At 41.5% G+C, this 25,704-nt stretch overlaps 1 protein-coding gene across 3 annotated transcripts in view; it reads left to right on the plus strand.

Annotated features, from left to right (window-relative positions):
• The window catches only part of EIF2AK4 (eukaryotic translation initiation factor 2 alpha kinase 4), a 97,895-nt gene extending 72,411 nt beyond the window's left edge, over window positions 1-25,484 (plus strand). Inside the window, exons 27-39 of one of the 3 annotated variants that reach the window (XM_039232828.1) lie at window positions 210-275; window positions 3,351-3,521; window positions 4,094-4,228; window positions 7,877-7,984; window positions 8,597-8,725; window positions 10,509-10,595; window positions 16,999-17,111; window positions 19,549-19,607; window positions 20,467-20,564; window positions 21,738-21,806; window positions 22,317-22,361; window positions 24,646-24,764; window positions 25,253-25,484. In XM_039232828.1, the coding sequence (XP_039088759.1) occupies window positions 210-275; window positions 3,351-3,521; window positions 4,094-4,228; window positions 7,877-7,984; window positions 8,597-8,725; window positions 10,509-10,595; window positions 16,999-17,111; window positions 19,549-19,607; window positions 20,467-20,564; window positions 21,738-21,806; window positions 22,317-22,361; window positions 24,646-24,764; window positions 25,253-25,310 (1,257 nt within the window). In that variant the 3' untranslated portion in view covers window positions 25,311-25,484. Of the gene's footprint in view, window positions 1-209; window positions 276-3,350; window positions 3,522-4,093; window positions 4,229-7,876; window positions 7,985-8,596; window positions 8,726-10,508; window positions 10,596-16,998; window positions 17,112-19,548; window positions 19,608-20,466; window positions 20,565-21,737; window positions 21,807-22,316; window positions 22,362-24,645; window positions 24,769-25,252 lie in introns of those variants that run through there. The other 2 variants (XM_039232829.1, XM_039232830.1) reach the window with 2 other exon arrangements.
• The last annotated feature ends 220 nt before the right edge of the window (window positions 25,485-25,704 follow it).

The following is a 25,704-nucleotide window of genomic DNA, read 5'->3' on the forward strand; positions in this document are numbered from 1 at the left end:
CCATCCAGCAGGCGCAGCCTCCCCCTTTTAATTCTTTCATGGGAACTGGAAAAAAGAAGTTTCTTCTGATCACAGGAGTAATCCATCCTTCATGATAAGAGTGCAGTTTGTCTGGACTGAGGCTATCCTTGTCAGCATTAGCCTGGAAACTGTATCTTGTTCAGGGCCCAACTGAGTGACTCTCACTGTAACCTTTCTCTCCACATTAGACTGAAAAGCTGACGAGGACGGAAGTGGAAGCCAAGTTTTGTAATTTGTCTTTGTCATCTAACAGTGTAAGTACCTTGTCATGGCGTTACTCCATCTGTCTCTGTAACTTTGTGATACCAGAGAGTGTCCCCAAATTCTCGCGGCCGCGAAGCAGCGGCGCTCCCTGTCAACTCACAGACGGGTTTCCCTTGAGGGTCAGTAGGCACCATGGTGACTTCCCGGGTCAGGGGAAGGGAGCCTTGCTCTGTGACCCAAGCCTGCTTCTCCATGCTGCTGCTTAATGTGCCACCATCGTCCCCTTCTTTCTTGATCCCCAGATGCTTTGCTCGCTCACTGTGCACAGATCCTTCTGGGTCCGTCCCCCTACCCCCCCACCGTCTCCTAACACCTCAGAGTTGAGTTAAAGCTCCTGCCTTCCCAGTATGTTTCCTTCTCCTGAAACCTTAACATTTGATCACAGTGGCAGTATATCTCATGGGGTATACAGGTTTGTCCTGTTCTCTCACAGGCTTCGGATGGGTCTCTGATCTTTGACACCGTACACCTCCCCCCCCTTCATGGAGTCACTGAATAAGACAATAGGGGTTTCTGACATTTTTCTGAATATTTGTACAAGAAGAGCTGCTTCTTTCAACTTCTCCTAGAACCTCTCTAACCTTGGTCAGGCACTCAGTTACAGGAGCTTGTGATGACCAGCAAATTCATGTATGAGATAGATTAAAATATGATGGTACACAGGCTGGGCAGAGGTGTTCGTTCTTTGGGGCCCTGCGGTGTGGCAGGCAGGCAGGCATAGCGCTGGGGATATAAAGGAGTCATGGGAAGAGTCCACACACTGCTGTCAACCCACTTCATACTGGCCATGAGGGGATCTGTGCAGCGTATAACTACCCATGGCTGTCCAACACAACTTGCGCACACGGGGCACACCCAGACCACAGCGCAAAGCAGTCAGCACACAGTTCGCAGTTGTAGGGAGAGTAAACTAGATTATATTGCTCTAGGAGTTCTAGAAATTAATTTAGCCAGCTTTACTTTTAGATGTTAAATATTGGAGGAGATATCCACGAAACACAAAGTGACCGGTGCTATAATTAATATTTTGACATGAAGCATAGTACGTACGTAATGCTGCAGGCCACGTACACAGCACATACCGAGGAGCCGAGAGAATCCCGTAGATAAATGGCACAAAGAATGTACTCAAGAAACTGCCCAAGCCAGCAGTTCCTTACCTGAAGGTTCAGGCCCAAAGGTTCTTAGAACTAAATGTCACATCTCAGAACTACTTCACACTCAAACGTGATGATAGCTGCATCAGTTGCCCAAATATCAGCCTCTTTTTGTTAAATCTCTGGTTACTTGATTTGAAGTTACACACTTGATTAGCTTAAAAGGGGAGGAATTAGCACTTAATAAAGACATTTAGTGCTCTCATTATTTAAAAATAAAACTCTAAGGATATTAGAAAAGCAGGTCGAAATATTGCAAGCCAGTGTCTGTCCCACTTTTGTGGTTTTACCAATGAAGTACGTCCAGCGCAAAGAGATTTTGTGACTTGTTCAAAATCACTTGGAGTTTGTTGATGACGGGGTGAAGGAGCCAGATCTGGGGATATTGACTCTACTGCTTTTGTAGCTTATTCGTGGTGTAACTTATTGTTAAAATTTGAGAAGAAATAGTCTTTTAAGAAAAAAAATCTAGTAAGGAAATTGAGACTATAACGCTTTTTAGATTTTTAAAAAACAAGTAATTTATGATTGTATATTTTTTATTAATAATTTTTAAAAATTTACATCCAAGTTAGTTAGCATACAGTGCAACAATGATTTCAGGAGTAGATTCCTTAATGCCCCTCACCCATTTAGCCCATCCCCCCTCCCACAACCCCTCCAGCAACCCAGTTCTCATATTTAAGAGTCTCTTATGTTTTGTCCCCCTCCCTGTTTTTATATTATTTTTGCTTCCCTTCCCTTATGTTTATCTGTTTTGTATCTTAAAGTGCTCATATTAGTGAAGTCATAGATTTGTCTTTTTTTAATTTCGCTTAGCATAAATAATACCCTCTTGTTCCATCCATGTAGTTGGAAAAGGTAAGATTTCATCTTGTTGATTGCCAAGGAAAACTCCATTGTATATATAAACCACATCTTCTTTATCCATTCATCCACTGATGGACATTTGGGCTCTTTCCAAACTTTGGCTGCTATGGATAGCGCTGCTATAAACATGGGGGTACATGTGCCCCTTTGAAACAGCACACCTGTATCCTTTGGATAAATACCTAGTAGTGCAATTGGTGTATTGTAGGGTAGTTGTATTTTTAATTTTTTGAGGAACCTCCATACTGTTTTCCAGTGTGGCAGCACCATATGATTATTATATTAAATAGGATTAAGCTGAGTCTTCATTCAGCTCTTAGTTTCCATGTGCCAGTTTAGTTTTGAACCAGGTTATAATTCTGTAGTCTTAAAATAGCTAGAATTTTATTTAACTCCCAGAAGCAAAAGTGGGAATTTTCTTTCTGGTTTGTGACCATAGTTACTTCCTCCACCTGCTGTGCCAGGGACTGGGAGGGGCCCATAGAAAATCTCTAGCCACTGCCCTCCTGTGGAAGATCATGGGTGCAGCGGCTGGGAGCTGGGGTGGCGGTGTAAGTCAAAGGGAGGGAAGGATCTGGAGGCGGCCTGCAGGAGGTGACACCTGAGCTGCGCCCCAGGGCTCCAAACAAACAAGACTTACTCCAGCAAAGGGAGGAGGAATTTCTGGCTGTTTCAGAGTAGAATGAGAACCACTCAGACTTTACCTTCCCAACCCCCATTTCTGCAGTAACAGGAGTGACTGAGAATGAGGAAGGGCTTGCATATCTGTAATGGTGGCTCTCCTGAGGGCGAGGCTCTGCTCTGCCGGGTCAGCATCAACTCGGAGCAGGTGCCAGAAACACTTGGATGAGGTCCTTCCAATGTTGGAAAAGAATAATCTTAGGATCCTAGTAAAGGCTAAAATCGCCTCTGACCACAGAAATCCCTCCCCGTGGAGGTGCAGAAGCTTTGCCATGACCCCCATGTGTCTGAAACACCCTGCAAAGTGCGTCTTCCCTAACGCAGATTGGAAGCTAAATGTGCCTCTTTGCTTCCCAGCTGTATCGACTCTACAAATTTATTGAGCAGAAGGGAGATTTGCAAGATCTAATGCCAGCAATAAATTCATTAATAAAACAGAAAACAGGCGTTGCCCAGTTGGTGAAGTATGGCTTAAAAGATCTAGAGGAGATTGTTGGACTTCTGAAGACCTTCGGCATAAAGTTACAGGTTTGGCAACTGTAGGGTTCTAGTATGGGTTTGTAGCATTAGCACGAGGGAGAGATGGGTCTTTAAGTTAATGTGAGTAAGGGTTTTATTTTTCCAGAATTCTGCTTTCCATATTTTGGAACTTATGGTATCTAGTAATTTTGGCTTAAGTGAGTATTTCCTTGCACGCATCATGATTCCTATTGAATAGCAATTCTGCTTCAGCAAAGTAGTGATTCTTTTTTTTTTTTTTTTAATGTTTATTTTTGAGAGAGACAGAGACAGCGCGAGTAGGGGAGGGTCAGAGAAGCGGGGGGTGGACATAGAATTTGAAGCAGGCTCCAGGCTTTGAGCTGTCAGCAAAGAGCCTCATGCGGGGCTTGAACTCACAAACTGGGAGATCTTGACCTGAGCCAAAGTCCGGACGCTTAATGGACTGAGCCACCCAGGTGCCCCAAAGTGGTGATTTTTGAAGAGAGCAGAGTTTCTCAGACTTGGCAGGCTATACTGTGTACCACATCCTACTGATTGCTGTGATGCTATTGATGGAGAACACTGCCCTTGACACGTTTGCGTGCAATTGCACTTCACAGGTCTTGATCAACTTGGGCTTGGTTTACAAGGTGCAGCAGCACAACGGAGTCATCTTCCAGTTTGTGGCGGTCATCAAACGGAGGCAGAGGGCTATATCTGAAATCCTTGCGGCTGGTGGCAGATATGACCTGCTGGTGAGAGCCTGCCCTTTGTTAATTGACTTACTCTGGCATCATTTCATTTCTTAACTTGTGATTTTGAAATATTTCAAACCTTCAGAAACACTGAACCAGTGGTACAAGTGAACACCTGCATGCCTTTTATCTAGGAACAGAAATATACTGTGAATCACATTTGTAGTGTTTTTAATTTTTATTATTATCTTTAAATGTTTGTTTATTTTGAGAGAGGGAGTGTGTGTGTATGTGTGAGCTCAAACAAGTGGGGTTTGGGGCAGAGAGAGAAAGGGGAGAGAGAATCCCACACGGAGCCCAATGGTGGGGCTTCATCCCACAAACTATGAGATCATGACCCGAGCCTCGGTCAAGCATTGAACACTTAACCAGCTAAGCCACCCAGGCACCTCTAACTTTTAAAAGAACTACAAGTTTACAGGAAGTTGCAAAGATGGTACAGAGAGAACTCAATTCCCTTGAATGGTTAAATCTGGCATAACTATCATAAAATACCAAAATCAGGACATGGACATGGGTACGCAGTATGGGTATAATTCTTTGCCATTTTATCAAGTGTGTAGAGTCCCGTAAACACCCCCACAATTGAGATAGAGAGCTGTTGTGTCACACCTAGATCTGTTGGTGCTGACGTTTACTAGTTCAAATGAAGTGTAGAACCTTTGCCTCCCTTTAAGTCCCTATACCCATCCCCCCATTTATAATATAAATGTCTTAAATATTTCCTCTCCATACATTGAGATCCACGTCAGATAGTGTTACGCTTTTTACTTCAACTGCCAAACTCTTGAGAAACTCAAGAGGAGAAGGATTTCTGGTTTCTGACGAGAAGCGTGCTGTTATTTGAATTTTCCCCTATGGGAAGGTTGGTTTTCACTCAATGTTTTAAGATTTTTTTTTCCTTTGTCTTTAGTTTGCAATTTGATCACGACATGTCTTGGCGTGACTTTCTTTGGATTCATACTCTTTGGGATTATCTGTTTCTTGAATCTAGAGATTTATGTCCTTTTCCAGCATGGATCCCCACACAGACCCCAGCGGGTTGGCATCAGACACCACAATGTGGGAGCCGGGACTTTCATATCTGCCTGGGCAGTGCTCCCTGAACTGAAGGGTCTCGGACTCCTGCTTCCACCCAAGCAGTAACAAGGCCACCTTCTGAGTGGGAGGGGTGCTGGAGAAAGCAGAGTGGGAGGCTGAACTCGACCTGTAATCCAGCAGTAACAGGGTCTCCTGCCACTTCCCATCCCCCACCCTTCACCATAGCACCAGAGGAGAATGTTTCAAGCATATTATTCTAAGATCTCTTCAGTCTCAGCCTTTTTCCTCTCCTAGGTCTCTGATGACAAATGTTTGAGGCTTTGGCGTATCCCTGAGGTTCTGGGGCATGTGCTTCAGTCCATTTTCTCTCTCCTTCAGATTGAGTCGTTTCTATTGTGTCATCTTCAATTTCATTGGCTATTTCCTGTGTTATCCCCATTCTGGCTGTTGAGCCCATCTAGAGTTTTTATTTACCTTCTACTTCTTTGCTGAGACTTTGTTTTTTGGTTTGTTTCGTTTGTTTGTTTCAGGACTGTTCATAATGCTTGTTGAAGCATTTTTATGATGATTGATTTAAAATCCTTGTCAGGTAATTCTGACATCTTTGTCATCTTGGTGTTGGTGTCTGTTGTCTTTTCTTTTTTTTTTTTTACGTGTATTTTGGGAGAGAGAGAGCAAGCCAGCAAGCATGAATGGGGGAAGGGCAAGGGGGGGGCGGGTAGGAAATATCCCAAGCAGACTCTTCGCTGACAGATGTCCTGCTCGATCCCATGAACTATGAGATTATGGCCTGAGCCAAAATCAACAGTTGCACGCTTAACTGACTGAGCCACCAGGCACCCCTGCTGATTGTCTTCTTTTTTCCCTTTTTATTGTTTATTTTTGAGAGAGAGAGAGAGAGAGAGAGAGAACACGTACACGCAGGAGTAGAGGAGGAGAGGGCAGATGTACAGAGGATCCAGAGTGGGCTCTGCACTGACAGCCCAGAGCCCAGTGCAGGGCTTGAACTGAAGAACCATGAGATCATGACCTGAGCTACACTGAGTTGCTTTACCAATTGAGTCACGCAGGCATGCTGTTGATGGTCTTTTCTTACACATTTTGAGATCTTCATGGTTCTTGCCATGATGCATGATTCTCACTTGTACTCTGGATATTTGAAGTATTAGTTTATGAGACTCGAGCTTAGCTAGACCTTCTGGTTTAGCAGGCCACCTCTGATAGCACACGGCAGTGGCAGCGGGTGCTTGCTAGTCTTGGCTAAGGGTAAAGATTCAGGTTCCTCACTCATCTTGCTCCCACATCCCTAGGGTGGGAGGGGTATCTCGTTACTGTTTCCCACAAGCCTCTACAGGCCACCTTGTTCCTGCTGGATAGGAGGGAAAGTTCCAGTCTCCGACTCAGCCTGCTCCACTCTTACAGGAAGGGTGGCCTTGTTACCGCTTGGATGGAGGCGGGGGTCTGAAATCCTTTGGCTCCTGGCCTCCACCAATGACCCGGGGGGGGGGGGCGGGGGACGGCGGCACACTACCTCAGGCAGATAAAGTCCTGGCTCCCATTTAGCCTTCTCTGATGCCACCCCGCTGGGACTTGGTAGGAGGCTCCTTACATCTGGGTGAATGTAGGCCCCTGCTTAGCCTTTGTTGGTGGGAGTGGGCCTATGCTTTTTCCTGTGGTGTTTGGCTGGGGCAGGACAGGGGTTTTTTAAACACTTCCTGTCCTCCCAGGGTGCCCCTTTTTTGGTCTAGAGAGAGCAGGTTTCCCTGGGGGCGTCTCTGTTGGTTCTCCTGGGTGTTTCTGGGTTGTCAGTTTCTCCAGCACCCAATCCAAGAAACGTGAAGCAAAGACCGAATCCAGGGAGCTCAGCACCATGTTATTCCTCAGATCCTATGGTCCCTGGCCAGTCTGCCACCCTCCCTCCACTCGACAGGCTTCTTAGGTTTGTTTTAGAAGTTAATGTCCAGAATTTTTAGCTGTACTTAGCAGGACAAATAGAAGTGTTCCTACCCATCTTGGGTCCAGAATCAGAACCTATATGTGTAATTTTAAATTATCTAACAACATGAAGGAAGTAAAAAGAAACACGTGGGGGATGCCTGGGTGGCTCAGCCAGTTGTGTCCGACTCTTGATCTCAGCTCAGGTCTTGATGTCAGGGTCATGAGTTCAAGCCCTGTGCTGGGCTCCACACTGGGAATGGAGCCTGCTTCAAAGAAAAAAAAAAAAAGAGAAACAAGTGGAATTTATTTTAATAGTATCTCTTATCCAACACAGAATCAAAAATTTTAAGCTATTTTACTTTTTTCCCTGCATTCAGCTTATATTTAACCCAGTATACCGAAAATACTATTTCAACATGTAATCAGACATCTAAATCACTTTCTAAAATGGCATGTGTGCTTGTTCCCATCTTTCCCTTCCTGTCCCCTCTTCTCTCTCTCTCTCTCGCTTGCTCGCTCTCACACACACACACACACACACACACACACACGCGTTTTTCTGTTGAACCCTTTAATGTTAAGTTGCTGACAAGTGTGTGCCCTTCAGTCATTGCTCGTGACCTCAGTTTCTTGTCTATTTCCTAACCAGAGGTGCATCTTTCTTCACAGATTCCCCAGTTTAGAGGACCGCAGGCTCTGGGGCCCATCCCCACTGCTGTTGGGGTCAGCATAGCTATAGACAAGATATCTGCTGCCATACTCAATATGGAAGAACCTGTAAGTTCCCTTTTGCTTTCCAGTGGGCTTTGAGTGGTCTTTTCACCTTGTAGTCACTTACATGCAGCCCTGGGTGCATATATGCATATGCAGTAGCCTGATGCTTTGCCACAATAGACAAGCCCAAGACTTAGAATCCATCCTTGTGTATGTGTTCTTAGCTGTAGCCAAGGGACCTCAGACAGCTCATCCGTCTTCTCCTGGCCTCACTCTCAACTGTGACACGCTGTGTAAATGTGACTTGTTCCAGCTGTTAGCAGACTCCTTGTCAAAGCCCCTTGTTCAGAAATCCTGCTCTACTCTACAGAGCTATAAATGGTTCTTCTTCCTTTGTGTTTCAGATAAGATTAGTTTTCCCAGAGGAAAAGAAGACTTTCCTGATGGCTCAGGATAGTAGAAAAAATTTCTTTCTAAAAAAGCTAATACAATTTTTTTGACTGCTATTTTTTTCTTTTGTGGGTTTTTTTTTTTTTTACTAAACCATTTTGAAGCCAATCCTTGTGCACATATGTTGCTGTACAAGAGCACAGGGTTCTCTTTTCACCCGAGCAGTGCCTCCCTCCCGGTGCTGGTCTCGCTCCTCTAAATGTAACCACTCTGTTTCTGATCCAGGTTACAATCAGCTCTTGCGATCTCCTGGTCGTCAGTGTTGGCCAGATGTCAATGTCCAGGGCCATCAACCTGACGCAGAAACTCTGGACAGTGGGAATCACAGCACAGATCATGTATGACTGGTCGCAGGTAATGAGACCCAAAACAAAAAACAAAAAACAAAAAAAACCCCGCCCATGAGTTGAGTGTGTGCAGTCGCGGCGGCAGTGGCAAATTGTGCCCTCCAGCCTTATGGTAGAGTTCTCTCCAACTCTGCTTCTCTCTGGTTAGTTCCTTCCTGTGTTAGCTTCTCGTTGCTACAGTGGCAAATTACCACATGTAAACTGTGGTTTACAACCGTCCAGGCTTATTACCTCACGTTTCTGGCATTCACAAGGCTGATACCAGTTTCACTGGGCTCAAGTCAAGGTGTGCTGCTGGGGCTGGTTCTTTCCTGAAGGCTTTAGAGGGGCAAACCCATTCCCTTGACTTTTTCAGTTCCTAGAGCCTCCTGCATCATCCCTTAGCTGTTAGTCCCTTCCTCCACTTTCTTTTTTTTTTTTTTTTTTTAATTTCTAGGAGAGAGAGAGACAGTGTGAGCAGGGGAGGGTCAGAGAGAGAGGGAGTCACAGACTGAAACAGGCTCCAGGCTCTGAGCGGGCAGTCAGCACAGAGCCCGACGCGGGGCTCGAACCCACGAACCGAGAGATCATGACCTGAGTGAAAGTCAGACGCTCAACCAACTAAGCCACCCAGGCGCCCCGCTTCCTCCACTTTCAAGCTCAGCAGTGTCGAATTTCCTTTCCTCTCTACCTCTCTTTCTGTCCTTAGATCTCTAAGTCTGCCCATCCTGTCTTTCTCTCACAAGGACCCTGGTGATTACACTGATTGTACCCACCTTATCCAGGATAATCTCCCTATCTCAACATCCATAGCACAAAGTTCCTTTTTACCATTAAAGGCAACCTATTCAGTTTGCAGGGATTAGGCTGGGACATCTTTGCGGAGGCATTACCCAGCCCACCACACTTCTCAAAGGCATTTCATGTCACTACATGTCACTACATGTCCTCAGACCTCCCACAGCAGCCTGCCCTGTGGGATGGAAGTGAGGGAAGCGGGACCCAGAACCTGTGGGCCTTTCAGAAAGGGGGCCTTCAGAGAACATCTGCACCGCCACCAGCAGATCACAGATGGGCCTGTGCTCCCAGGTGATCAAGTCATACACTCGCTCACTTGCTCACCCACACTCGGGTGCCCCAGAGCGAGAAGAGATGCCCAGGGAAACGGAGCCTCCACCCTTACTCCTGCTGCATGCACATCGCCTACCATGAGGCTTCCGAGGCTGCTGCAGTCCATTTTTGTGCACGTTATAAGAAACCCCATGTTAGAAATATGTTGGGCAATAATTTTGAATCGTTTGACCAAGCAGCCTCTTCCACTGGTTTCCTTATTTCATAAATTGTTAAGAGAAGAGCTCTTACAGAAACAGGGACTTCTGTCCTGCACAGTGACATACGCTGCAGGCATCTCCGCTTGGATGCTCACTTGATGTTTCAATCTTGCTTTTCATCGTCCCCTATACTTGCTGCCTCTGCTTTCCTCAAAGGCCTTTTCATTATGCATACGTGTATTGTACAATTTTTGGCACCTTCCATCAAGACTTGAAGCTTTTAAAAACCTCTTTTTGTGTCCTGACCACATTGATTGTTCATGGCCCCTTAGGACATAGTGAATGTTAAGAAAAGCAAGGTTTTTTTTCTCCTTTGAATTCATACTCTTCTGGCTTAATATTTGTATCTCATGGAGTCGGCATGTTTAGTAATTCACTTTGAAAATGCAGTTGAACACCGTGTTTTCAGTCTCTTTAATTACTTGAAGCCACTCTAGGTGTTCTGTGTTTATCTCACACGCTGTGGTTTGTTGGTTTCAGTCCCAAGAAGAACTACAGGAATACTGCAGACATCACGAAATCACCTACGTGGCACTTGTCTCAGATAAAGCACGAAGCTATGTCAAGGTACAGACCCAAGGAAATCTTTCCCAGTTCAACAGATTTTCCCAACTGTGTGTTAACTGCGGAGCACCCGACTTCCCACTGAGGCCCTGGCCTTGGGCGTGGGTGGAAATGCATTATTGTACTGGCTGGGCCTATTCTGGGAGAGAGACTACAGCGTAAGAGAGAATCTGAATCTGAATCCTTCCCTTCAAGCATAAAAAAATGCAACAACAGTGGCAGTCGCTTTTTCCTACTTTTCTCCCTTTGCTCCTCTTTTCCATCTAAGAAAACAAGAATAATAACTGCACTGATAGGCTGGTTGGCACAGCCTCTGGCTGCTTCCTAATCAGTTTTACTCTGTTGCATTTAACTTACAAAGTTCAAAGATATGCCACCTCTTAATCTTTATTTCTCTTTAAAAAAAAAAAATTAACACATTTCTCCCCTTTTAAATCTTTGTCAGGTTTTGGTATCTGTGTAATGTTGGCTTCGTAAATGAATTAGACAGTGTTTTCTCCTCTTCTGCTTTACGGAAGATTTTGTGTAGAATTGGTATTAGTTCATCCTCAAATATTTGGTCAGATTCCCCAGTATAAAGCCACAACGGCCCAGATAGAAAGCCATTCCAGTTGCCTGTTTCTGAATAGATAAGTTTTGGTAGTGTAGATCTTTACCAGAATGTTTCCATTTCATCTAAATTTTCCAATATTATCTTTCACTGTCTGTGGGAGATGCAGTAATAATCCCCTCTTTCATTCTTGATACTGGTAATTTATGTCTTACCCCCCAACCAGCCCCCACTTTTTTTTTTTTGTAACCACTGGTGAGGTAAAAAGCCTCTAGCCTGGCTAGAGGTTTATCAATCAATCTTGTCTTTTTTCAGAAAACCAGTGTTTTAGGTTACTGATTTTTCTCTATTTTGTGTTCATTTGTTTTCTATTTCATTGATTCCACTCTTTTCAGTTCTGCTAATTTTGGATTTAGTTTATTCCTTTTCTGGTTTCTTCAGGCAGAATTTTAGATTAGGAGTAGATAGACTACAGTCCAGAGGCCAAATCTGGCACACAGCCTATTTATTTTCGTATGGCCTGTGCTAAGCTACAAATCTTTTTTCAAACTCTTTGTTTAAAAATAAAGAAAAAAAAAATAGTATGCGACAGAGACATTGTTTGGTCTGCAAAGCCTAAAATACTGAGTCTTTGCATGTTAAAAAAAGAAAAAAAAAGCACCTGGCTTAGACCACTGATTTTAGATTTAACTTTACTAAATATAAGTATTTAATGCTATAAATTTTCACTCTAAGTAATGTATCAGTTGCATCCCACACATTTTTATATGTAGTGCTTTCATTTTCACTTAGTTCAGAATACTTTTTTTTAAGTAGGCTTCATATTCAGCATGGAGCCTACTCACAAACCTGAGAATAAGACCTGAGCTGAGATTAAGATTTGGATGCTTAACCGACTGAGTTGCCCAGGGGCCCCTTTTATTTTATTTTTTTAATAGTTGGGAATACTTTCTAATTTCTTTGGTGATTTCTCTTGATCCATAGGTTACTTTCAAATATCTGGGTATTTTTCAGCTATCTTTCTTTAATGATTTCTAATGATTTAATTCCTTTGTGATCAAAGAACAATTACTATATGATTTCAGTCCTTGTAATTTTACTGAGTCATGGTTGAAAGTAAAGCATAATGGTCTGTTACTGTGATGTTTCATGTACACTTGGAAAGAATGTGTATTCTGCATGCTAGGAGTGTTTGATAAATACCAGGTCATGCTGTGTGATGATATTGCCTAAGTTTTGTATATCTTTACTAATCATTTTGTCTACTTGTTCAATCAGTTACTGAGAGAGGAGTACTGAAATCTCCAACTATCATTGTAGGCCTCTTTTTCTTTTAGTTTTGTCAGTTTTTGCATTTTGAAGCTCTGTTATTTGGTGAATGCACATTTAGAATTTTATATCTGTTTGATAAATAGACCTTTTTATCATTATGAAATGTTCTTCTCTACCCCTGATAGTATTTCTTCCTCTGAGGTCTTCCGGTTAATGTTTGCATGGCATGCCTGTTTCTATCCTCTGTCTTGGAGTGAGTTTCTTAAAGACATTCACTAGTTGAGTTTTGCTTTTTTATCCACTCTGACAATCTCTGCCTTTTAACTGGAATTGTTAGACCATTAATTTGTAATGCAATTAGTGAAATGGTTGGGTTTATACCTGCCATTTACTATTTGTTTTCTGATTATTCCATCTGTTTTTTTTTCCATTTTTGTCTTTTCACGCCTTCTTTTTAGATTGATATGTACTATTAGTTTACTGACCATTTACTCTTGTTTTTGGTGAGTTTTTTTTTTTTTTTGTGACCTCTCTAGGGCTTACAGTATACACCTTTAACTTAACACATTCTACCTTCAAAAAATACTATATGCCTTTCAGATATTGAGAAAGAACCTTATAATAATACTTGCATTTCCCTTCTCTCATTCTTTCTGCTGTTGTTGCCAAATATTTTTCTTGCATAAATTGTAAAGTCCACAGTACATTGTTACTATTTTGGTCCTAATTTATTTTTTAAAGAGGTTTTTGTTTGTTTTGTTTTAGGGAGGTTTTTAAAATAAGGGTGGATATCTTTTATATTTACCCACATATTTACCATTTCTGGAACTGTTGATTCCTTTGTTGAGGCAGACATCATTCTGATTTCATTTCCCTTCTGCCTGAAGAATTTCCTTTAATATTTCTGCTCATGAGTTCTCTCAGTTGTTACTGGTCTGAGAAAGTCTTCACCCTCTTTTTAAAAAATTTTTTAATGTTTATTATTGAGACAGAGAGAAACGGAGGATGAGCAAGGGAGGGACAGAGAGAGAGAGGAAGACACAGAATCCAAAGCAGGCTTCAGGCTCCCAGCTGTCAACACAGAGCCCAACGCGGGGCTCGAACCCACGAGCTGTGAGATCATGACCTGAGACGAAGTCGGACGCTCAACCGACTGTGCCACCCAGGCGCCCCTTCACCCTCATTTTTGAAAGACATTTTTACTAGATACAAAATTCAAGATTTATGTTTTTTTCTTTTTGCAATTTGAAGAGGTATTTTATTGTGTTCTGACCTGATCATAGTTTCTGTTAAAGTCTGCTCTAATCCTCTGTATATAATCTTTCTTTATTTTCTGGCAGCTTATAAGATTTTCATTTGTCGGGGCGCCTGGGTGGCTTAGTCGGTTAAGCGTCCGACTTTCGCTTAGGTCATGATCTCGCGGTTCATGGGTTCGAGCCCCACGTCGGGCTCTGTGCTGACTGCCAGTTCAGAGCCTGGAGCCTATTTCAGAGTCTGTGTCTCCTTCTCTCTCTGACCCTCCCCTGTTCATGCTGTCTCTCTCTCTCTCTCTCCTAGAAATAAATAAAAATATTTAAAAAAAAAAAAAAAAAAGATTTTCATTTGTCACTGGTTTTCTGCACTTTGAATATGGTTTACCTCAGTGTGGTATTCTAAGTTATATTTGTATCTTTAGGTCTTTCATTTCTCTCTTATGGTTTTTGTTTCCTTTATACTTTTTTTTATAAAATTTAAAATAGTCATTCTAAGGTATTTGTCTACTAATTCCATGATTTCTGAGATATTTCCCAGTCTGTTTCTATCATATCTCTTGGCTGTGAGTCCTAATTTCCTACCACCTTGCATGTCCAGTAATTTTGGATTGATTGTGGACACTATGAATTTTAAATTTTTGGGTGCTAAGCTTTATGTTCCTAGAAATACTGCTGGGCTTTGTTCTGGGGTCTAGTTAAAATCTTTGAATTGTTTGATCCTTTCCAGGCTTGGTTTTAAGCTTTTGTTAGGGCAGCCTTTAGTCTAACTCTCAGTTAACCTATTACTAATAAGGCAATATCACCTGGGTGGCTCAGTCGGTTAAGCGTCCGACTTCGGCTCAGGTCATGATCTCATGGTTCATAAGTTCGAGCCCTGCATCGGGCTCTATGCTGACAGCTTGGAACCTGGAGCCTGCTTTGGATTCTATGTCTCCCACTCTCTGCCCCTCTGCCACTTTTGCTCTGTCTCTCTCTCTCAAATAAGAAAAAAAAAATGTTTATTTTTGAGAGAGAAAGACTTGCTGCTTGTTTAATGTCTGAAAAATCTTACGTGTTTTGTCGGGTTTTCTAGCTGTGGAAGGCAGGAAGGCAGTTCTTGGAGTAGTTCATCCTTTTAGGGAAGATTTGCAAGTCCCCACTACCAGTCTGCTGGCTGGTCACAAAATTATAAATGCCCCTAAGAACGACTGATCAGGCCTCTTCCAGAACAGTGATTACTCCTGCAGTATTACCGAGATGACCATCAAGCCTCTGATGGATAATTCATGTCGTAAGATACTGCTGTAGTAATGAGCAAATTTTAAAAACCTGAATTAGTCTCCTTCCCAAAATTTAACACTCAGTGGGCTTAGTTCTGCCTTCTACAGTAGTCACCATAACAAGCCTAATTCTTCCTCCTTCTCCCTCCCTACTACCTTCAAATAAATTCTAGGAGACTACAGACTGCCATGCCACTCTATCCTCTTGGCTGGTTAAAAATAATTTTTTTAAACATTTATTTATTTTAGAGAGAGCGAGCGAGCAGGGGAAGAGCACAGTGAGAGGGAGACACAGAATCCAAAGCAGGCTCCAGGCTATGAGCTGTCTGTCAGCACAGAGCCCGATGGCAGGGCTCAAACCCACGAACCATGAGGTCATGACCTGAGCCGAAGTAGCCTCTTAACTGACTGAGCCACCCAGGCACTCCCTCTTTTCTGTTTTAAACATTCTGGTTACTCAAGCCATTTCTCATAACATGATTTACCAAATCCTTGACCCTCCTAGTTAAGCTCCTCTAGGCAGGCTTTGTTAATGTCTGCCTTTAAATGTGATCCTAGAATTCTACCCAGCAGTAAGCATATTGTGACTAAAAGAGAATGATCTCTGACCTCCCTGAATCCAGATACCAGATTTCTTCTAGTGCAGCTGACTAGTCAACTGTTAGCAACCGTGGGGCTCTTGGGCTTATACTGAACTTACCACTTAAAATTCATAGGCCTTTTCACAGTTATTGCCATATCTGGCTGGCCACCTACAATGAAGGCTTTAATTACAGGACTTCATGTTTATCTCCGTTAAATGTGATCTTGTTCATTCTAGAACATTGTCCAGCTCTTTTCAATCTTGTATCATCTTCATATTTGAAGGGCAAGACATCACTCCACCCATTCAACAAATGCATTTTAAGTATTCGCAGTGTAGAAGGGATGGATTTAAGATCCTAAAAGATCGACATTTAGGCCTCAGGCCCTGCTGTCAAGTATCCTATAGTCTGGTAGGGAACATAACACATTAGTACATGAGTTAGAAAATGCTAAATGCCATGAGAGTCCTACATAGAAAGTTCTCTGAGGGCTCATCACCCCAGGCGATGACCTCAGAAGTAGCAGAGAAGTCTTCAGGGTAGAGGTGGGGTTTATGCTGGACCCTCATGGATGGGCAAGATACATATATGTGCTGAAAGGACCTTTTAAAGGAATAACAAAGGTACTGGTAATTCTTTGACTCACCTGTTCCAAAGTCAGAGGAAGGCCAGCAAAGAACTATTTTGGTATCATCCTGTATAAGTCTACTTTGTGAAGCAGAAGGATTGCAAAGAAGGGTACTTAAGTAGGAGAGAGTGGTTTTAGCTAGATCATGGAGAGCAGAATGCCCACCAAGGCATTTGGACTTTATGTAGCAGCTAGAGATGTGTGAAAGGGTCTCAGGGACTCTAGAGCATATGTTTTGGACTGAAAGGGACATCAATCTGCAGGGACGTGTAGCATGGAATGGAGTGAGGGAAAACCGAAGACAGGGATAGCTGTGGGAAGAATATAAGACTATTGTAAGCCAAGGCAGCTCCATGCCCAGTGAAGATGAAAGGGCGGGTATCATAAAAATGGGGTGACAGGACTTAGGTTTGGAATGGAGGGGTGTGTAAACTTGGTGACTGACCAGGGGATGTTTATGGGGAAGAATATGTGAAAGAATCAAATGAAATAGGAGCTGAATTAGTCTTGCACTCCCCCCCCCCCGCCCCTTTTTAAACTCTGTCATCAATGGTAAGCTTTTCTAGTCTATACCAGAATTTCTCAAAGCCACAGTGACATTTGGGGCCAGATCATTGTGGGGGTGCCGTCCCAGGCACTGTAGGATGTTGAACAGCATCCCAGGCCTCTACCCACAAAATGCTGGTAGCATCCTCTGTAGATGTCACAACCAAAACTGTTCCCAGACATCACCAACTGTCCTGTGATGAGCAAAATCGTCCCTGGTTAAGAACCACCAACCTGAACTGTTGACTTAGTTTTATGCTCGGGTTCAGCCTGTTGGCTTCAGAAATTGATGGATCTATTTCATTCTTTTTAAGGTTAAGTCTTTTGAGAAGGAAAGGCAAACAGAGAAATGCGTGCTGGAGTCTGATCTTATAGAATATGTTGTGCAGAAACTCAGGACTAAAGTCAGTGATGAAAGGACTATCAGGTAACAAAGGCCCAGAAACCCAGCTGTGACTACCTGCAGAACTTCGTGCCTTTTTTTAAAAACTCAATTTGATCCTTTTGGGAAATAAGCATTCACCAGAATAACTTTTAATGGACCATTCTGTTGCTTCTGAAGAACTCAACAGTTTATGTATATGACCCCCTATATAAGACTAATCATACTTTCAATGTTCACTTCTCATAACATGTCAGAGAATACTTAATCAGTTTGAAAGGCCTCAGGAGCCAGAATTCTCTTATTTGGTCTGTTATTCAGTAAATTCTGATAGTCTTTTATCAATATATTTGAAAGATCTAATATATTCTGGGAAAAGATATCATATACTCATAATGGAAATGTAAACTGGCTCAACTTTCTAGATAGGAATTTTAAAAAGTAAGTTAAAAACCTTAAAAATTAAAAAAAGAAAAAGACCCATTAATGTCACTTTCAGGAATTTATAGTAAAGCTTATGCCATGCGGGTATGTACAAAGACGTTATAAAGGCATTGCTTATAACAGCAGTTTCAAACTCTTTGGCCTCAGACCCCTTTTTAGATCCTTAAAAATTGTTTGAGGGCACCAAAGAACTTTGTTTATGTGGGTCATATCTATTAGGAATTTGTTAGGAATTAAAATGAACATTTTAAAAATATTTATTTTAAAATAATAAGATTACCATTACATGGTAATCTGACATTTTTAATGAGAAATAACTATTTTCTAAAACCAAAGAAATTTAAGAAGAGCAACACTTTGTTTTTACAGATGATGCATTTTTCCCCATTTTTGTAATCTCTTTAACACTTTGATAGAAAAAACTAGATTGTCATCTGCTTCTGCATTCAATCTGTTGTACTATCACCTATCATACAGTTTCCAGAAAATTCTATGACACATTTGTGAGAGGATGGACATTAAAAAAAGAAGTAACATTTTAGGATTATGGTGAAAATTGTCTTGACCTTACAGACCTCTGAAAGGGTCTCAGGGGTTTCCAGAGGTCCCAGGACCACACTTTTGAGAATCTCTCAGTTAATATACCACAAAATCCACTGGTATAAGATTGTTTGGATTATAGTAATACAGTGAAGTGTTATGCAGCCTTCAAAAATGATGATTCTAGGGGCCAGGCCTGACTGGCTCAGTCAAAAGAACATGCGACTTTTGATCTCGGAATCCTGAGTTTTAGCCCCATACTGGACATAGAGTTTACTTAATAAAATAATTTTTAAATGATAAATTAGAGTTAAAGCTGAATTTATTGACATGGAAGGATGTCCATTCTCAGTCAAAATACATAGCCCATATATAGGCTGGAATGATGTACCACATTTTTAATTGTAGTTATTTCTGGTTAGTGGGATTACAAGGATCCTAATTTTCTTTAGGTTGTTTTTTTTTTTTTTTATAAGTGTGTAATGTTTATATATATGCTCATAATCCAAAATACCTTTTTTGGCTTCTGTCAGTGATTCTCAAGCAGGGGACATTTGGCACTCTTTGCAGACATGTCTGGTTGTTAGAACTGGGGGTGCTGCTAGTATCTAGGAGAGACCAGGGGTGCTGTTGCTCTAGTGCCCAGGACTGACCACCTAGACCCCCAACCAAGAATTATCTGGCCCACAATGTCAATAGTGCCATAGTGAAAACTCCTGGCTTACAGAAAATAAACATTCGTACTTCTTCTTCCCTCACACTGGGCTCGTTCCCATCTGCACCGAGCTGGAATAAATTAACCATCATGCTTTTTATATGAGGGAATATTATGTTCTAGAAGTCACCAGATACTAGGATTACTGATTAAAAAAAAAAAAAAAAAACCCACAGAGGTTTAGAAAGCATAAAATACTCAACTAATTAATAGTACAGGTGAACATTAAGACACTTAGAAGTCCAGATGGGATTCAGTTTTAGCAGGGAAAGGTTTAAAATCTTTCATCCATGTGCATGATTACTTCCATGTTTTCCCAAGAGAGAGTGCTATTGTGTCTCCCAAAGGCTATAAACTAATTCAGTCTTTAAAAGAACATCCATTCACTGCTTTTGAAAGAATCTCCTTATTTACTAAATGTTCTCCCAAGGGAGATCACCAAGGTTGCTGCCGTAATAAAGGTGGGGCATGCTATTGCTAATGTTTCCTTGTATTGTGAGGGGAGCGGATAGAACACCCATTATATTTCACTGAAATTAGCTTCTTATGTTGAGCCAGGATTTCAGACATGGCTGAATAAATCAAAAAGGATTTGTTAATTTGAAATGACATCCTTTATAATTCTTACTTGCTCTTGACCAAATGCATAATTAAGTTCAAATTTTGTTATTTTTCTTCCACTAATAACCAATATTTGGTTTTTACACTTAATAGAAAAAATGGCTCACTTTATCTGTGTTTTGCTTTATTGAATGTTTTGTAATTGTTTTTGTTTGTTTTTAGAGAAGCTTCGGATAATCTTGCAGTGCAAAATCTGAAGGGGTCATTTTCTAATGCTTCAGGTATTTACTAATTAAAACGTAAACCTAATCGTGCGGTGTGTGCGTGCACATTTGCGGTGAGCACTAACAACTGTGCTGACTCCTTGTTGTTATCAGAAATAACTTTAACATATACTGTTAAATGTACCAACTGGAATTGATCTTTGTGCTTTGAAATCCACATCCTAGAAAATGACTGAAAGTTTGTTGATTCCTCTGATCCTAATACATCCCTGTCTTTCTGCCTTATTTTCACATCTGGTTTAATCTTCCTTTGACTCAGTTTATTATACAGATTAAATGTGGATAATTTTCCCCACACAGAAGATTGAGGAATAATATATTGAAATCCCTTGAGAAAGACATTGTATACATTGTTTTCCTGAAAGCCAAGAGGGAATAATGGTGATCTTACATCTTTAGTGTCACCGTATCTACCAGCCTTACTGAAAAAGCAGTGTCCCAAGCATTGTCCACAAGACGACATATTTGGCTTTTACCAGAACTGGGTCTTTCTGGTTTGTTTCTGCTAGCAGGGACTTTCTGCCAGGAATTTAGAGCTGGAGAGATAGTAAATGTGATTCTTTTTCTTAGGTTCACGTGGTTTTGGTGACTCATACAGCCTTCTTGTGCCTTAGTCACCTTCCACCCCACCTCCCACCTTAGGAGAGAAGCCTGGTAGTTTTGACAGAAGCATGAGGGTTCTGGTCTCCTCCAGGTCAAAGGCCGGTAGTTGAAGAGATGGAAAACAATGCCTGGACAGAATCTAGCCCTTAGAATCACACTAGAGTGAATTCTACTAATATCCTTGCCATCACTTTGCTGAGTTATAGAAAGTGGGATCAGGGAAGACCATAAATTCTGAAACTCTGTGTTTCAGGTCTGTTTGAAATCCATGGAGCTGCCGTTGTTCCCATTGTGAGTGTGATCGCCCCAGAGAAGCTGTCAGCCAACACGAGGAGGCGGTATGAAACTCAGGTATACAGTTGCCTCAGCTTTCTCATGTAAGCTACAAAGGAGGAAGAAGATAGGAAAGGGAGATAAGAAAGAGTTTCCTGGAAATATTTTCCTTCTCACTTCCTTAACTTGGTGGCTTCTGAAAATTTCATCAACACAAAGCATCTCTCTGGTGTTAGGATTCTGCCCCATTTTTCCTGTGAAGAGGCGTCTGTGTGCATTGCAGGCACCTAGAAGCACCTATTGTCAGAACTACTAGATCTAAACAAAGACTTTCTGATCTATATTTAATGGCAGACGGGGTTGGGTTTTGTTCTGCGTAACAAAGCATATGAGATCAGTTCCAAGACGTGAGGTAGGTTTCTCCCTGCAAACATGTTTTTGGTGTCTGCTAGATGCCAGATTCTGTGTGAAATGCCATGTAAAATTTAAAAGACATATGGCTTGGCCCCAATCTTCAAAGAGTATATAACCTTAGAAGCATATGCAGTATATAGTTGGAGAACAACAAAGCAGTCACAGAATGCTGAATTAGACACACTGAACAGGAGTGTAGGAGCGTGCTGCAGACACAGGGGAGGGGCGAGGTAAGCAGTGTCTGTGAAAATGACAGATGAAGGCTTCCGGAAGGGGATCCCTGATGGATTTAAATAGGTAGGGGGGAAAAGAATCAGGGCAGTCCTCAGGACGCTGGCCTAACTTGGGAAGTGGGTGAGTGTTAGAGAGCAGTCATTATTTAGAAATGCGATGAGATTGAAATATAAAAGACCTCATTGTTGTATGTGCTCCCAGCTGTTTCTCAGGATGTTGGATAGCGACACATTTTCACATCTTTTTGCCACTTTCATCCCCCTTCAGTTCCTTGTCCTCGCTGCTGTCAGCTTCCTTTTTTTCCCAAAGTTAGCTTAATATGAAAATTTCCCTGCTTCCACATGCAGTTTTAGTGCCCTGAGCTTTATGATAAATAAGTGGAGTATTAAGTTATCAAAAGACTATAAAATCTCATTTACCCTGAGATCAGGATAGCCTAGGCAATCATCTTTCTGGGGTGGATTAAGGAGAAAGTCCTTAGATAATCTTTGGGAGCCCTTCTAGGCCTTAGTTTGTCACTTGTGACTTTTCCTAGAATAAGAAATGGCAAGAAAGATGGTTGGGGTTGGCAGGTTCTGAGTTCTGATAGTTCTTCTTTTTTAGGTACAAACCCGACTTCAGACCTCCCTTGCCAACTTACATCAGAAAAGCAGTGAAATTGAAATTCTGGCTGTAAGTCCTTTCTTTAACATTTTGAGAATTGCCCTGTTCAAGCTGTTTCCTCAGAGGTCAGGCCATTTTTGCCCAGTGTGCACAGTATTGGGATGTAGGCCTTTTATCACTGATATGAACCACATGCAATCTAGATCTGTAAAAGCAGGAAAAAATGGAAGGTTCTATGTCTGTTTCTCCTGTTTTCTTCCTCTGAAAGATGGAGGGCAGGGGGAATAAAAACAAAGTCACCATTTTTCTAAAATGTTTCAGACTTTTGCCTCATTAAGAATATACTGAGTGCAGGAACTAGCATCAAGCCCCTGGGGTGTAACGTGTGAGGACCGGAGACATTTGTTTGCCAGAGCTGATCTCTTTCCACTGCATGGTTCATTTAAGTGTGCTGTATTTTATAGCACAGTCATGTCCCAGACTCTGCCAGCTCCCTCCATGCTCAACACCATGGTCACGAGTCAGTATGTGCTGCCTTGGGTTCCTTGAGAGATGACCTACATTTTTGTGTATCAACAGGTGGATCTACCCAAAGAAACCATCCTACAGTTTTTATCATTAGAGGTAAGCAAGATGAACTCTTGTGCATTGTGGCCTTTTAACACCCAGGCTTTGGTATTTTATTTGCCAAAACAAAATTTAAAAATGGCATTATTTTCTTGATGATACTGGGTACTTTTTAGCAGTTCCAGGAATTTAATAGCATTGTTTCTTTTATGTGACATATATTACTGAATCAGACTTGGAGAGAATTATATTTTTCTAGTGACTTTCTTTTAAGTTTCAAAGAATATTTCAACACCTCATATTTTTACTGTGTATCAGGCTCTGGCAGGCCTTGCTCTTTAAAAAGTTTTTTTTCCCCATTTTTTTAATGTTTTATTTATTTCTGAGAGAGAGAGAGTGTATGAGTAGGGGAGGGTCAGAGAGAGAAGGAGACACAGAATCTGAAACAGGCTGAGCTGGCTGTCAGCACAGAGCCCAACCCGGGGCTCGAACCCACGAACTGCGAGATCATGACCTGAGCTGAAGTAGGACACTTAACTGACTGAGCCACCCTACCAAGCTTTTTATAGAAAGAGCATGCAAGCAGGGGAGAGGGGCAGACGGCGAGAGGATCTTCAGCAGGTTTTCATGCTGAGCAGGCTCAAGTGAGTGAGCCACACAGGTGCCCAGAGATACTAAATACCTTACTTGAGGTCAACCTACTAGTAATTAGCAGAAATGGGATCTGTCTTCCTCACCTCCATACAATGCTGTCTCAGACCTTCATTACAACTAGGAAAGCTTATTTGTAGAATTAGAATTATATGAAAGATATTTTTATAAAAATTAAGTCAAAAATTGAATGTCTATTTATACATACATAATTTTTATGGCTAACACTAAAAACAACCTGATTTAAAAATGGACATAGGACCTTAACAGTCATTTTTCCAAAGACATAAAGATGGCCAACAGACCCATGAAGAGGTGTTCAGCATCACTCATCATCAGGGAAATGCAAATCAAAACTACACTGAGATACCACCATACCACCTGTCAGAATGGCTAAAATCAACAATATGAGAAACACAGGAACCATTCTGCCCTGTTGGTGGGAGTGCAAACTGGTGCAGCCACTGTGGAAAACAGTATGGAGGTTCCTGAGAAAGTTAAAAATAGAGCTACCTTATAATCTAGGAATTGCATTAATAGGTATTTACTCAAAAAATACAAAAACACTAACTCAGAGAGATACATGCACCTCAAAGTTTACAGCAGCGACAGCCAAATTATGGAAGCAACCAAAATGTCCAGGGATGAATGAGTGAATAAGGATGTGGTGTGTACACACATACACACAATCGAGTATTATTCAGCCATAAAAAAGACTGAAATCCTGCTGTTTGCAACAAGAGGAGCAGAACTAGAGCACATAGTACTAAGTAGAAGAAATCAGAGAAAGATAAATTTCATTTCATTTGTTCATATGTGGAATTTAAGAAACAAAGCAAATGAGCAAAGGGAAAAAAAAAAAAGAGACTAAGAAATCCTCTATAGTTAAAGAGAACTGATGGTTACCAGAGAAAAAAACCGATGGGGTGGGGGGTGGGGGTGGGGAGGGGCAGAGAACAGGTGAAATCGGTCAATAGGATTAAGAGTACACTTCTCATGATAAAGGGGTTTTTTTGTTTTGTTTTTGTTTTGAGAGAAAGCACATGATCAGGGACAGGGCAGAGAAAATCCCAAGCAGGTTCTATGCTGTGCAGAGCCTGATGTGGGCCTGATTTCATAGTGAGATCATGACCTGAGCCAAAATCAAGAGTCACATGCTCAAATGACTGGGCCACCTAGGTACCCCGCAAAAAGTTTTTTTAATGGGAGCCTTTATTATCAAATAGTCAAAAAAATTTTAAAGTTGAATAAGCATTCTTTTAATGTTTATTATTTTGAAAGAGAGACACAGAGTCTGAAACAGGCTCCAGGTTCTGAGCTGTCAGCACAGAGCCCGACGTGGGGCTCAAACCCACACACTGCCACTGTGCTGGCAGTTATTGCTTTAGGCTCCACTCAAATGGATGCACACAGAGGTGTTATTTCCATTTTACACAAAATAAATCAGTAATAACTGGTCTAAAGTCACGTAGCACACTACGACTGTAGCACTGCTCATCAGGATCTAAAAAAGGAGTCTTGTACAGAAAATCAGTGCTCCAAAGGAAAAACCCCAATAATCTCCCCACCCCTTCTAGTTGTAATGGATTTTTTGCAGTACACTTAAATGGCATTGGCCTTTCATTAGGGACCCAGAAAAAAAGTTAATAAACACTAGTACCTGTCATTAAGTCTTATCTATTTTTCCTAGTGGGATGCTGATGAACAGGCATTTAATACAACTGTGAAGCAGCTGCTGTCACGCCTGCCAAAGCAAAGATATCTCAAATTAGTCTGTGATGAAATTTATAACATCAAAGTAGAAAAAAAGTAAGTTATCACCTAGGTATTGCAGGTTTCAACGTGGGATAAAACTGAAGGAGAGATTTCAAAATGGCGTATATTATTGTCTTGTTGAGTTCTGATGGCTGATAAGCAATTATGTTGGAATTGCCCTTGATAACAAAACCCAGGGGTAGCGATCCCACCTAGAATTTTCATCACCCAGCTAACTCCTATGAATGTCTAAATGAAAGGGAAATGCTGTGACTGCTTTGCTGTATTATGTCCTCATCTCAGAATGCCAGTCATTCCTGTTACCCGCTGCTTAAAAGGCATGGTGTTCCCCTCACGTAGGATCCTGTACTACATACAGCCCGTTGCCCCTCACTGCTTCCGTAAAACTTACGTAGTTTTTTTTCAGTGACAAGCCTTCCGTCTTGTTTTTATTAAACAAAACTCTTACGTCAAGTGTTCTAAATCTGTTATTAACTTTGTTCTTACCCCATTATATTGATCCTACCTTTTCTCTTTTGCAGGGTGTCTGTGCTATTCCTGTATAGCTACAGAGATGACTACTACAGAATCTTATTTTAATCCTTAAGAATGGTCATTATCTTGTTCAAAGACAGGAGCTTATACTATGAAATGTTGTACATTCATGTAATTTTTTTTCATTCTAAGAAGGTGTCCCACAAAGTTGAGCTTTGTAAGTTTTTCATGTGTAATATATAAATTTATCTTTTTGGATATAATAAATGCTTTCATATATCTCTGCTTCTTAATTGCAAATCTGTTAACACTGAAGGTTTTGTGGAGCTAGAACACAAGAAAACAGCCATGTTTTCCCTTAATCCTAATGACTAAGCACAGGAATATGCTCAAACCACCCCTCAACAAATCAACCCAAGAAGGTCCACACCAAGAAACATAGTAATTAAAACAGAAAACAGTAATGAACAAGAGAAAACGGTTTCATACAAGGGAAACC

Source organism: Hyaena hyaena, unplaced genomic scaffold (assembly GCF_003009895.1).
Source record: "Hyaena hyaena isolate Hyena2069 unplaced genomic scaffold, ASM300989v1 scaffold_70, whole genome shotgun sequence".
NCBI lineage: Eukaryota > Metazoa > Chordata > Mammalia > Carnivora > Hyaenidae > Hyaena > Hyaena hyaena.